The sequence below is a fragment of the Sylvia atricapilla genome, chromosome 6, assembly GCF_009819655.1.
Source record: "Sylvia atricapilla isolate bSylAtr1 chromosome 6, bSylAtr1.pri, whole genome shotgun sequence".
Taxonomy (NCBI): domain Eukaryota; kingdom Metazoa; phylum Chordata; class Aves; order Passeriformes; family Sylviidae; genus Sylvia; species Sylvia atricapilla.
Window position 1 is genome coordinate 6984938 of NC_089145.1, and position 14065 is coordinate 6999002.

The window sequence follows — 14065 nt, forward strand, 5'->3', positions numbered from 1 at the left end:
GCCTGCAGGCCACAGTGACGTGGTTAGAAATTAATAGTTGTGGTGCGGTAGAAAACTCACAGTTTATATTAAGGTGATCTGGGAAGTAATGGGTTTCTAAATGTAGAACTGTAGTTCTAATGCTTTAGCCACCTTAAGACTTAGATAAATAAGGGTTGTTTGCATTCTTTGTATAGCCTGTAACTGTAAACTATGTGGTGAACCTATATAACTCACTGCAGGCTGATAATAAGGGGAAATTCGACATGGACACCACATTGGTTTAGATGTGTCGTCTGTTCTGTCCGACCTCCTGTTAGTCAGGGACCCTTGCTACTTAGAGGAGGTGTAGTTGTAGGAAGGAACAGAAAGATAGAGTTTTGGCCCAGTCTTTCTCCCAGATGTGAATGGCACATCTGGCTGTGCCTGTGGATGTGTCTGGTGGCTGCACTGATGGAACACATCAGTTCTAAGGGAAGCCTCTTTTACATCACCAGCCCTGCCACATAACCTTTCCCTGCTAGAAATCTTTTTAAGAGAACGCCACCTCACTCTGCTGACCTCCTGGCAGGATTTATTGTGAGAAGCAGATATTTCACGGCAGTTTCAGTGATATTTCAGCAGATATTTCAGTGTCCATTATGCTGGGAAAGAAAGTGCATGAGAGCTCTAACTGGAGCCTTCTTACCTACCTATCCTTATCAGCACTAATAACTTTCAGTGGACATGTAGGATTGTTATAGACAAACAATATCATCTTTTCTTCCCCTCTGTGAATTCTTTCAAGAGCCCTATGTGGTTCTTTCCCAATATGGGATATATTTTTATTTTTCCTTTATATCTGTTCTTCCACAAATTCTACTTCTTTTGATGTTGTGCAGAAATGTATTACTACTTCACAAAAGTCTCTTTATCTCACAATTTCAAACCAGAAAACATGTAGATGTAGAATTTAACTTACACCTTCTCTGAGAATGCTGAGACTGGAGGTGAATAAACATTTTTTCCAGAGCTCTGGAAGGAATTTTTTGAGCCTCATAGTGGCTTTTGTATACTTTGAGTTACATTTCTTACCAGTATGTTCAGCTTTTATAGCACAGTTATACTTTCATACAAATATTTATATGCAAAAAACTCCCCAAAACTACTCTTAAACTGTATTTCTCTTCTCATTCAGAAATTGGCTGATTTCAAAATAGTTATATTTTAGAAGATTCCCATATGGAGTGTGTGCATTGATGGGGAGGAAGTGTGACTGTGCTTTCTCCACACCACTGCCTTGCTCCAGGGGCAAGGATAATTGTAATATTCTACTGTGGTCTTGTCTAAAACACTTCAGCATTCTTCTCCTCCATAAAACAGTTTGGCATGCTCTGAATTATATATTTACAGTAAGGCAGACATGTCTATCAGTTCAGTCATGAGATACAATGATGTGCTTTTTTTGCCCCTGTATGGTTAACAATTGCAAAAGGTTCTTTTTAATGCCTAGAACTCAGTTAACTTTATTTTTCTTTTTAGTGTAGTGGAAAATAAATCTTAAACATTTCTTCTGTTATCTAGCACTTTAAGCCTTTTTCATAGCATTTGTAACATCTCTGCAAACACTCCATCTGTGATTTTAGCTTGCAGGAAACACTTTGCAAATCTGTTATTAGCTTAGATGCAGAGAGCTGCTGTTTAATATTAATTGTAACTTCTCTCATAAGTGCGGGTCAAACCCACTCAGTCACTTGTGAAGTTCAATAAATGTTGAGGGGAACTGAGTGTGTCAGGGGTAGGGGCTGCTCTTAGCTGTGCAAGGGTCCTACTCAGGTTACCAGTGCAAAGTAGGGAAGTATCCTGTTCCTCGTCCTCTCCTCTCCTCTCCTCTCCTCTCCTCTCCTCTCCCTCCTCTCCTCTCCTCTCCTCTCCTCTCCTCTCCTCTCCTCTCCCTCTCCTCTCCTCGCCTCCTCTCCTCTCCTCTCCTCTCCTCTCCTCTCTCTCCTCTCCTCTCCTCCTCCTCTCCCTCTCCTCTCCGCTCCTCCTTCCTCCTTCCCTCTCCTCTCCTCTCCTCTCCTCTCCTCTCCTCTCACTCTCCTCTCCTACTCCTCTCCTCTCCTCTCCTCTCCTCCTCTCCGCTCCTCCTCTCCTCCTCCTCTCCTCTCCTCTCCTCTCCCTCCTCTCCTCTCCTCTCCCTCTCCTCTCCTCTCCTCTCCTCTCCTCTCCTCTCCTCTCCTCTTCCTCTCCTCTCCTCCCCTCTCCTCTCCTCTCCTCGTCCTCTCCTCTCTCCTCCTCTCCTCTCCTCTCCTCTCCTCTCCTCTCCTCTCCTCTCCTCCTCCTCTCCTCTCCTCTCCTCTCCTCTCCTCTCCTCTCCTCTCCTCTCCTCTCCTCTCCTCTCCTCTCCTCTCCTCTCCTCTCCTCTCCTCTCCTCTCCTCTCCTCTCCTCTCCTCTCCTCTCCTCTCCTCTCCTCTCCCCTCATGATGATCTTCACCCTGTTTAATTGCTTAATTCCACAAAACATACTTTACCCTTTACAAGAAAAATTTAAAAAGCAAAATATTACGTGTTTACAGACATTTCAGTGAAGTATTTGATAGAAGTGAAGAAGACAGTATTTAACACCATCCAACCCGCCTGTTTGCTGTGGACTAGCAGAGCATTATAATTGTCACATGAATATTTGATGTAATGGAAAGATGATCAGCCCCATTAAAACCATATGATGTATTTTCTCTTCTCTTCTTCTTCCAGATGGTTACTAATCTTTTATTGGTGAGCTGGTTTGCCTACGGTGTAATCTGAGATTTTTCCTCTTGTCATTTTAGTGAATTACTTCTGTTTGTGTTTTGCAGGTGGACTGAATTTTAATGTGCTAAATTCTGTTTGCTGCTCAGAATTTAGATGTTCTTCTTATTAGCCTACAAATACATATTTAAGAAAATTAAGTATTACCCACATATTCCTTTTATCTTGCAGCATTCTGTGAAGAAGGGTGCAGATATGGTGGAACTTGTGTAGCTCCTAACAAATGTCTCTGCCCTTCTGGATTCACTGGAAGTCACTGTGAGAAAGGTAAAGCTTTACTGAAAAACAGCTCCTTTGGTAATGATATGTGGAAGAAGTAATTCCTTTCCATTCTTTTATTCTGCTTGATGTTTTATTTCCAGTGAAGACATGACTGTTCCATTTCTGCCTTCTCTGCACTGAAACAGTTTGTCTTGTCTGAAACTTTCCATGTTGAATTTTATCAAGGATGTATCTGCTTTTGCTTCCAGCGTGCACTTCTAGTTAATTAGAAGGGACATCAAATGAAAAATATTTGCTCCACCAGTTTCCTGTGGTGCAAGCTCAAGGTTTCCTTCTGCTTTTAGTAAATTTGTTGTGCAAATTAGACCAGAATTTAGATGATTGCTTTTCACTTCAAGTTATTGAATTATTAATATTTGATTTCTTTCTAAGTCACATTTTTATAGAATCACAGCCTATTCAAAAATATCTCACTAGTCATGATTAGATTCTGCCTGTTCATAGATTTTTCTTTTTCAAAATCTGCTTCTGACAGCCTCATAGTTCCACCTTTCAGTTTGTTTCACAAAGAGCTGGTTCCTTGTCTACCTTAAATGAGGGGAAAGGGATCTCATCAAACTCCCTATAGGACTCTCTCTCTCTCTTTATATATATTTTTATATATATATATGACTCTCTCTATATATATTTCCTTTTTTATTTTTTATTATTTCCTTTATTTAGCAGATTTGGGGATTTATTTTTGTTTGTAGTTATTGAGGTTGTCTATTATCTAACTCACTCAATGATTGGAGTTTTTTTGCACTGCATGTTTGTTAATAACTGTTTACACCTGTATTTATTTTTGGGTATGAAGTGGATTGTTCATGCAGGTCGTATGCTGTAGTATGGATGAGATTATAATTGGTGAGTTGTTTTGGAAAAAAAAAAAAAAAGAGAACAGAGAAATAACTGTTACAGTTAAATTAGTGGAACCACTTGTAACCCAGAGATTGTGCAGTAATTTGTGTGTTTATTAAAGTCACTTAAGCCCAGTTGTCAATAAATCTGCTTTAAGGAGCCTCTCTGTGGATGTAGTCAAATCAATGTACGCTAAAAGCCCATAGTTTCTAGTTGTCAGCATAGTTTATGATTATTTAAGAATGAACTAGGACATTAATATTTTCTAGAATAAATCTAGAATAAATCTGAAAAAACTGTCCAAAATCTCCTGCCATTCAGCAATAAGTACTGGCAATATCAAGGGGAAGTAATGTGAGGCATTCCTACCTCAGAGCCCCACCTGCAGCGGCTTCCCAGCTGCTCATCCTTCCTGCTGGTTGCCCATGTGTAATTTTCTCATTCCTTCCTGAAACATCTGTTGCTCAGAGGCACCAGTGGATTCAGAGGGATGCAGGATGCTAGAAATGTGTTCTGTGCCTGTGACAACATGGTACTGCCAGCTCCCCAGGACTTCAGGCCAGATTGCAGCTCCTCTGCCTGTGATTCTTTCCCCCAAGGATCTCAGAACATCCTTTTTTCTTACAGCTGTAAAGGGACTTTCATATCTAGAGCACAGATTCTCTCAACTATTGAAGTGATGGTTTAAAATTGATAAATGGAGGACATAACCATTTTTGACTCCTATGTTTTTCATGGCTTTTGTATTGTTTTGATCTACAATATGAGTTAGCACACCAACATAAGGAAGCATGGCAGGTATGGTAGGCTCATTATATCAAGGAATTTAGAGGTAGATGTCAGAAGGAGATAGCTTCTGTGAATAAAATCTATACAACTTGAACCAGAAGGCAGTTTATTTTTTTCTTTGAAGATGTATAGAGTTTACTAGTATGCTACAAATCAAGATAATGATGCTGACTTCAAGAAATCTGACATACAAGGTGGTTTGAGAATGAACAGGGCTTTGTGTATGAGAATTTGTCACATTTTAGTTGTGCTGGGGGGTTGGAAAGCTTCAGCAGATACATCTTACGTTGTATGCATATTTCAGTGGCTAAGTGCACATCAGATCTGTGAGAACAGCTTCAGCCTTCTGGAGGTGCAGTTCTGGCCGGACTGAATGCTCAGAGTAGAGAAGTGATGAACCATCTTTGAAGCAGGGCTCCGTTTGCTTCACTGATTACCCCTAAAAGACTTTCAGGAAGTGCTTTCAGGAACAGGAGGAATTGCACTAAAGGCTTTCCTCATTGTCTCATTGCGGTTTGCTACAGTTTTTAAAGGACACCTAACTATTCTAACCCCATGTGTTTTTTTTGTTCTGCTGTTACTTTAACATTAGAAATAAGCCCTTTGTTTTATTTAGTGTATGGTACCACTCCCTCAATCACTGTGACACAGACTTGAGACAATGAAATGGTGGGGCAACACTTCAAATCAAAGCCTAAATGTTCTTGGCAAAACCTTGTCTGGTGGAAGCTCATAGTGAAATGAGGCGTATCAGAAGTAAAGTGATGTGTTTTGGTAATGCATTCAATTTGCCACAGTGCATTTGAAAATGTCCTTCAAACTGACAACACAGCAACTTCTTATACATTATTTGTGAGCTGAAAGGACTCGTCACCAGCTAAAAACGGTATGACCCAAATTGGCTTCAATGCCATGTAAAGGGTAAAATGGGCCAGTAATTACAAATGCTGTTGAAAAGCAGGTGTGTTTACTCCTGAATATGAATCGTATGTTACTCATAGTTTCTGACTGCCTGGTTGAAATTATGGTATTAAGTTAATTAAAAATTCAGAGATATTTGAGAAGGGTAGGATTTATACCGGTAATTTACTCAGGCGAAATTAAAATACACATTCAAGGCTTATGTACAGATACATAATTCAACGTGCTGCTGAGAAGAATTACCTCTTGCCATTCGCTTTGGTTGACATGAGAAATCATCATAACAGTTGTGGGGCTATCTTTCCTTTTTGAAGGTGAACTACAAATTGATATTCACAGATATCATCAAGTAATTCCTTTCTCCATACATTCTTTATACTGCTGTTCCTTTAAGTATGTGGTTGATGTTTCTGACTGGATTTTTGTAATATTTAGGATCTGATTTTACCTTCAAATCACTTCTTTTTTCTTCATTTTGTGTTTTTCTGGCCGGGGCTGAAAATCTGTGATCTCTGTGATCATTACCATTTGATTGTATTTAACACAGTTGTGATACTTGCGTTGGAAACCTTTGCTGCTGGAGTTTTTAGTGACATTGCTGTATGATCCCAGCACGACGGCTGAGCTGGAGGTGTGTAACACTGTGGGCTAGAACCCAGGTGTATACTTGGCAGGGATCCCTGTCAAGGGCTTCTGAGAGGCATTTTGGTGTGCAGAGAGGAGTACAAATAGAGTACGCTGGGAGAATTGCTGGCAGCATGAACTCAAGTGCCCCAATTTTCCATCCATCTCATCTTTTTGCAACCTTTAAAACAGAAAAACTCTAGCTCGTTCACTGAGCTGCTTTTTTTCTGTCTGTGGGTGATCCACAGGTCAGTGGAGTTTTAATGCTGATTTTGTGGACAGATTCACAGTTATTCTGTATTTGTGGAGTGTTAGTCACTCCTGCTGCTGATGAAGTGGTGAGGATGAGTAAACAGGACAACCTATGATATCAAAGGTGGGAGTAAACAGATGGTTGAATGCCTGGAAATTGTAGGCATTCCTTGAACACCTGCCTGCATGTGCTCGAGTCCCGTGTGTGGGTCTAAGAAATAGATCTGAACACCCTGGGATCTGACCCGTGGTGGGAGTTATTTACAGTCTCTGTCTGTACAAATTACAGTTTTGGGCGATGAGCAGGAAGCAGCAGAAGGGTTTGAAGCAGTGGGTTCCCAACTAGGGGCATGGAAAGGAAAGTGCAGTATTTTTCCAGGGGCTGCAGAAGGGCTTTTGGCAATGGGAGAACATTGCCTCCAAAGGGGATTCAGCACAAGTGCACCACAGCATTTCTCCCCTGTCTTGTGACAGCTGCTGTCTGAAGTGGTACGCAATAAATAGGAAATATGTTTCTGGTAGATTAGAAGGGCTTCGTGTGGGCTGGAGCTCATGGAGGTGGTGGATATTTCTGTGGTAGCAGTACATGTGTATTCAGTCTTTGTGAAGCACTGGAAGATATGCTGTCACATCACATAGAATGATAGAGAGATATGAAAGAATGACCTCCTGGTTATAAACAGAAGCAAGGGTAAGATATGGCAGTAGAGTCAGGATGTGATAATTACTAGGGTTGTTTTTTCATGTTGTTTTGGGCTGGGCCTGCAAAGAATTGTCTAATGCTGGGGTGAGAGGTAATTTTTCAGTATGTACCATGGCTGAGAAATGTCCTTTGAATTCTATTAATTATATTGCAACTGAGCAAGTAAATCAAGACTTGCAGTAGGTATATATATGTATTCTTCAGCACCCTGCTGATTTCACAGGTTTCTAATGAAATGTTGCTGTGCTTACAGCTGCATTATGTAATGTCACATCATGGGAATGAGGAGGTCTTTAGCTGATTTGTTTCATCATATTCGGCAGTATCTGCAGCTGTTGTCTAAGAAGCTGCATAACATCTTTGTGTTCTTGTCTCTTAAATTGTTTCTTCTGGAATATATTGTCTTCTGCAGTCCTTTGGGTAGAACCTTCTGTAGTCTCCATTCCTGTGGACCCAATGGTTGGAAAAAATGTGAGAACTGTATTTATATATGCCATTTCTTTGATTCTTAAGCTGGATTAATCTTTAGATGTGTATCTAACAAAGACATTTCAGTCAAGGAGCCTGGTTTAAAAAATGAGCAAATAAAACCCAAAGCAAAGCAGAGAAAGAGATTTTTCCATGAGTACGGTGAGCTAAATGTCAAAACTCCCTGCCTTTCTCTTATCTATGATCTTTTGTAAAGTAAGAAGTGAGGTTTATTTTGGGAAACAAACCAGCTGTGCAGCTGTGGGCACAAGGCTTTGCATGACATTCTTTCTAAAGCCTCTAATTTCAAGGTGAGGCGAAGCCAGGATGGAGTGAGACAAGAGGAGTGAAGCAAGTGATGCTTAGCTTATGACAGGGAGCGGTGGCTGTGGTTGATATGTCACTCCTGAGGGTGTGACAGACCCCGAGAAGGCAGATGTTCCAGGTGGCTGAGGTTGTCCTGCTCCATTTGCTGCCAAGCTGTTTGCAGCATTTGCCCCAGCAGTGCTTATTGCAAAATGGCAAGGGTGATATCTTAATGTGATGGAAAAAACAAAGCTGTCATTTGTAAAGATACCAGGGAATAGATCAAAGAATATTTACTAGAAAAATCTGAGTCAGGCTATCTCTAAGGATCAAGGGGACATCTGCCTGCAAATCAACAAGTAACTGTCAGTGGAAGAAAAAGTTATTTTATCTCAGTGTCAGTCTCCCAGACCAACACTATTCACCACCCAGCTGACCTTCACATCAGGAGACAAGTCATCAGTGTTCACTCTGCCTCAGATATATATATATGTGGAATAGTTTGATTTTAAAAGCCAGGAAAAAAAACACTAAACAGACACTAGGTTTGAGGTGGTGGTGGTTTGTTGGTCTTTGTATGTAATATTTTTACCTTCTTGTGTAGTTTATTTGTTATGTGCAGGTCTTTGTGCATTTTTCTTTGTTTCTAATTGAAGGAATATCAGCTATATTAATCTTTTATGTTGCCTGAGATAATACCTTGACAAGTAAAAAATTGTTCTAACGTTCTTGTGTTTTATTATTTGTATGACCTGTGCATTGGCAATGTTTTGGTGGGGGAGGGAGAGCAGGGAGGCTTCTCTGGAGAAGCTGCCAGAAGCTTTTGCCTGTCCAAGATGGACCCAACACTGGCCAGGGCCAAGCCCATCAGTGACACTGGTATTGCCTCTAGGATAATGTATTTAGGAAAGGCAAAATGTTACTGAACAACAGCTATTGCAGCTGGAGAGAGGAGCGAGAATGTGCCTTTGCTCAAGAGTGAGACAAGAGCTGTGAGGAATGTAGGCTGTCCTAGCTAAACAGGCAAAAAATGCTAGGACCTCTCTTTGCCATGTACTTAGCACCTGGAAATCACTGGGGGAGAGGAGGTTGGTTTGTTCCTGTTTCCTTTGCTCGTTTTGGCTGATGCTAGTGTCAGATGTTTATTCACCCATACGTTCTAACAAAGTGTTACAGGAGGATCATCGTGTTCAGATTAGGAGCAGCAAACTCTGAACCCTAAATAAGCTCTAAAAACTCTAATAAATGAATTCTAAATAAAACCTCTATGTTCCTGCTGAACTTCCTACAGCTGAGACTTTATATGGCCAGATTTTGTACAAAAGCTTTGCTCAGACTGAGGCATTGGAATTGAGTCTCTGTTGGAGGCTGTGTGTGGCCTTAGTCCTTTCATAGAGTTCTCAGTCCCTAATTTAGCACTTGTCCAGTTTATCATCATGAACATCTTTCAAATGTTCTGTGTGCAGGCAGATCTGCTTCAGGTTCCTCTTGGATTTTGAGGATTCAAGCAGTGGAATTTAAATTTGTTTCAAGTGGCAGAATCATCATTGAATCTATTTAAAATCCTGAGAAATAAAAAACATTTAAAATTCTGGGCAAAATCCCTGATTTAGCACCTGTCCAGTTTATCATCATGAACATCTTTCAAATGTTCTGTGTGCAGGCATATCTGCTTCAGGTTCCTCTTGGATTTTGAGGGTTCAAGCAGTGGGATTTAAATTTGTTTCAAGTGGCAGAATCATCATTGAATCTATTTAAATAAAACTGAGAAATACAAAACATTCAAAATTCTGGGCAAATATTTGTATTTGAGCAAATAGAAATATTCATATGTTAATGAAATTTCCATTTTGCAACTAAGAAGTTTCTGTGTATTAAGTTTTCCATGTGATCTGAGCTGTACAGAAAAGACAGTTGCTTTAAAATACCAACTTCATGGTGAATTAACTACAAATGACATCTCATTTTACTGTGATTAAAAAAAAACCCCAGCAAGCCTGCTTTTGAGTGCAGTGCAGTAATGCTAATTTATAGCTTATTTTGCCAGGACATTGCGACCCCCTTAGTTTTTTTAACTTTTTTCCAGGCAAATGCCTATATCAGTGGAAAACAGTAATTCTACAGAGAAGTACCAGAATTAGGTAGTAGACCAGCTAAAAACTGAATAAAAACTACCTCGGGCTCTCCAGCTACAGGCAGTATTTAGGGAACATTACTGAGTTTAATAAGCTCTTTGCCACCTTACTTTTTCTTATTAATAGCCAGCTCTGGACTGGAAAATCAACCATGAATATTTAAATTTGCTGATAACCTAGAAATAAAACTCCAGACTCAATAAAACTCAAGCAGGCATAGAGAGGTACTTAAAATTTTTAACACAGGAATCCTCTTGGCTTCAGTGGGAATTTCACCTGAAAGGAAGCCTTAGGATCTGGTGCAACTGAATTAGGTGAAATGAATAATAAATGGCTCCAGTGAAATAAAAGAGCATCTAGAGTGGGGGTTTTGTGTGGAGCAATCTGTGTAATGAAGCTGCCAATGATGAATATGTCATTTTTAACTCCTTAATCTAACTAGCGAATCTTGGAGTAAGATCCTGTTCAAGCTGAGTAGACAATTCAAGAAGGGGTGTACAGCTCTGAGATTTTTACTCTGTGGAGCCATGTTTCTGCTGAAGTTCAAAACAGTGAAAGCTAACATATTTCATGAGTGATCTCACTGAGGTTAATCAAGGCATTTTAAAGGAAAATATTCCTCTTTCCTTAATATCAGCATAAGAAACGAATTTCTTTTTGAGAAATACTCAGACAAGTGGAGGGTCTGGAGAAAACCACATGAGAAAAACATGCTGATGTTCTACAGCTTATTGTGTGTTTAATTCTGACAACAAGTCAGTTTTCTTGCTTTTTTCTTTTTTAATATAAGATTTTTTTTCCCCTGAGAAAGTTATGGTGCCAGAGTGCTTTAAGCAAATGAAGTAAATGTAACCAGCAAGTTGGCACTGGGGACAGGAGGTCACTGGGATTCCCTGTCCTGTCCACAGTCTCTCCCAGCTCTCTGTGGGTGGCTGACATTCAGCTCAGCTCTCTGTGGTTGTGCTGCCCACCAGGGCTTGCTGTGGGGCTCTTTTCTCTTTTTTCCCTCTTTCTGAGCTCCTGTAAACACAGCATAAATCTGGGAGGGGTGGGAGGGAGGGAGAACACACAGCTGCAGCACTCTTGGGCAGGATCTTCTCCCATGTTGATCAGAAGTAATTAAAACCATGTAATTACTATTACAAGCTGTAAGGATCCATAATCTATCATGGATGGCCATCTCTGACATCAAGGCATGGGTGCCCATGCCATGTTAGCCAGACAGTTTTTCAGCTGAGTAATTTCTCTGACTGAAAATGTGTACAACTCTGAGAAAATGATGAAACTCTGATGCAAAATCATCAACCACTTGCTCTCTTTGGGCTGACATCTGGAGGAAGAGATCGTGTCCCCATTCATGTAATCCTTGGAAGGTGAATAAAATGGGATAAATCACTTTCTTAGGTGACTTATGTAGACTGTAGCTTATGTACAATGAGGATAACTAATCCAATTATTTTGCTTTAAGGAGTCAGGGTGAAAACGTGAGTTAAACCCTTGTTGAAGGGATTGCCATCCCCTCTTATTGACATAACCTCTGTAACACCCACAGTTCTGTTGAATATCAGTCCTTCAGAGTATCTGTTTTTTGCAAGAGTAACACCCAGGCTTTTCATTCATTTCATGAATTATACAATGCTACCCTACAGCAAAGCAGCCACGACCAAAAGAGGTAACTTTGCAGAATATGCTGAATTACATGCAGCATGTGGAGTCAAGGAAAGATGTTTATGGTTAGGACTGTACTCATATTAAGAACAGAGAAGAAATGAAACAGGAAGTTTTGCTGATACAGAGCCTTAGAACTTTCTATCCCCCTCCCAGGCTGTTTCTGTATCAAGTGAAACATTTTATGGTCTGTTGTTTCTTTCCTAGTGATGTGTCATTTTTCTGCAGAAGGTGCATTATGTACCCAGAGACTTCCCTCCACAGTAGATTTTTTCTGTCGTGCCTGGTAGATAAATTAAAAATAAATAAGTAAAATCAGCATACCTGTTGGGTTTGAAAGACTTGCCAATATGTCTCCTAGAATGTGTGGCATTAAAGCCCATTCCAGGTTCAGTGATCACTAACTCACTCTGCAGATACCTGTTGCATTTGTTAGGCTTTTGTTCATGCCTGTAGTCCCCAGGGAAAGAATATGCAAGATGTAGAACTAATACGGTGCCTAATGTAGGGTAGGTATGAAGCATAAAAGGAAACTCATGTCGTTCTGGTTGAGTATTTCCTTTGCTGGTTCCATTATGATTGAAGCAACTTTAAAATAATAGTCATACTCCACCTCCAGGAACTATATGTCAAAGTTATTTTCAAACTTTTTATAGCATTATGATAAAAATCTGTTCAGCCCTTTGCATTTGCAGAAATAGAGTTCTTCCTAAATACATAAATCATTTTCTTCATTTTAAAAAGGAACTTCTGATTTAGCAATTCAGACAGTTCAATAGCTCGAGTTTCCTACTACTTAAGATGTGCAATATCTGAATTATTTCTTTCAGCGTGTAGTGGTATCTACTAAGTAGATCAGTCATTTCAGAGACACACTGAATGGTGAAGTTTATATGTGGGAGAGTGAAATTACCTTTCTTAGTTGATTTTTTTCTAAAGAGACATTTTCTGTTTGGTGGCAATCTAATCTTTGGAATGGTACTCATTTATCTTTTGAATGAGACATGAAATGAAAGCCCTAAACACTTCTGGTCATCAAAGATCCAGTTGAACCTGTATCCTATTTCAGCCTGGATTCTGAATTGATTTCTGCCTTCTTTAAGCAATGTCAGTCAGAGAAATTACTCAGTTGAAATAGCTGTCTGGCTAACATGGAGTGGCAGCCCTGCCTTAATGTCAGAGATGGCCATGTTTCTGTGATAGATTATGGATCCTTACAGCCTGTGATGGTAATTACATGGTTTTAAATATGAGTGACTCTTAGGTTGGGTACAGGCATGTGAGTGTGTGAGGGTGAGCTCACCCACTGTTCTCACTACACTCTCTTGGAAGCAGTGGGGTCTCTGACCTGGACAGCACAGTTCAGCAGGGCCATTTACAAGTTCTTGCAGCCCTACCAACATGATTTTCTTGTAAGCTGGTAGGCAGAGGTGCTTTAGGAGCTGGGAAAACTGGGAAGGCACTCATATTCTGATCAGGATGCCATGCACCACTCCTGCATGTGTTGCAGCAACCCAGCTTCTTTATAGTAGCCTGCTTGTTCATTGCCAACTTGGGCTGTAGGCACGCTCAGTTCAATAGAGATTAAATACATTTTTCTCATTTTCAAGACAGTATTTCAACGAGTTGCCAGGATTGGTCCATCTTTTCTTCTGTGTTCGAGTCACTGACCTTGAAAACCAATGAAAATGTTCAGGTTCAAAAGTGAAATAGCTTTGTAGTCATGAGGAGAAGGCAAGTTCTTCTCTTGAGTCTTATCAAAGTATTGATGCTGTTTATCAGTCAGTGTATGGGCAGTATATGTATTTTACTTGCTTACCTGACAGCTTAGGAGGATTGAATTCCCATCTGTAGGTGCTTTATGAAGATCTCCTACATTTTCATTTGATGTTTTGGAGCACAGGTGGTATTGCAGTGTGGGAGAGATGTGTAGTTATTGACAGTGGTTATGTAAGGAAAAACTTGTCTCTATCAATTGTTGGTGATTAGGTTTCCTAGAAGGAGACCTAGTGGTTTCTCTGGTGTTGGTTGGTTTGTTTGTTTTCTGGGTAAAGAATGTCCTGTGGGCTGTGTCAGCTCCGTGCAGAAAGTGAATTGTTGTGTTGGGTTTGTCCAGCAGAGCCAGTTCCAGGATGGACACACTGCTGGCCAAGGCCAAGCGAACCAGCGATGGGAGTAATGCCCCTGATAACAGCTTCAAGAGGGAGAAAAAGGTGTTGTGCAGAAGTAATTGCAGCCAGAGAAGAGCAGGGTGAGAATCTGTGAGGGGAACAGCGCTGCAGACATCCAGCTCAGAGCAGGAGGAGGGCA

At 40.4% G+C, this 14065-nt stretch overlaps 1 protein-coding gene across 2 annotated transcripts in view; it reads left to right on the forward strand.

Moving 5' to 3' along the window:
- Positions 1–14065, forward strand: part of NELL1 (neural EGFL like 1) — a 297295-nt gene that overhangs the window by 227960 nt on the left and 55270 nt on the right. For both annotated transcript variants that reach the window (XM_066320542.1, XM_066320543.1), the window contains exon 14: positions 2939–3034. In XM_066320542.1, the coding sequence (XP_066176639.1) occupies positions 2939–3034 (96 nt within the window). The remainder of the gene's footprint in view (positions 1–2938; positions 3035–14065) is intronic.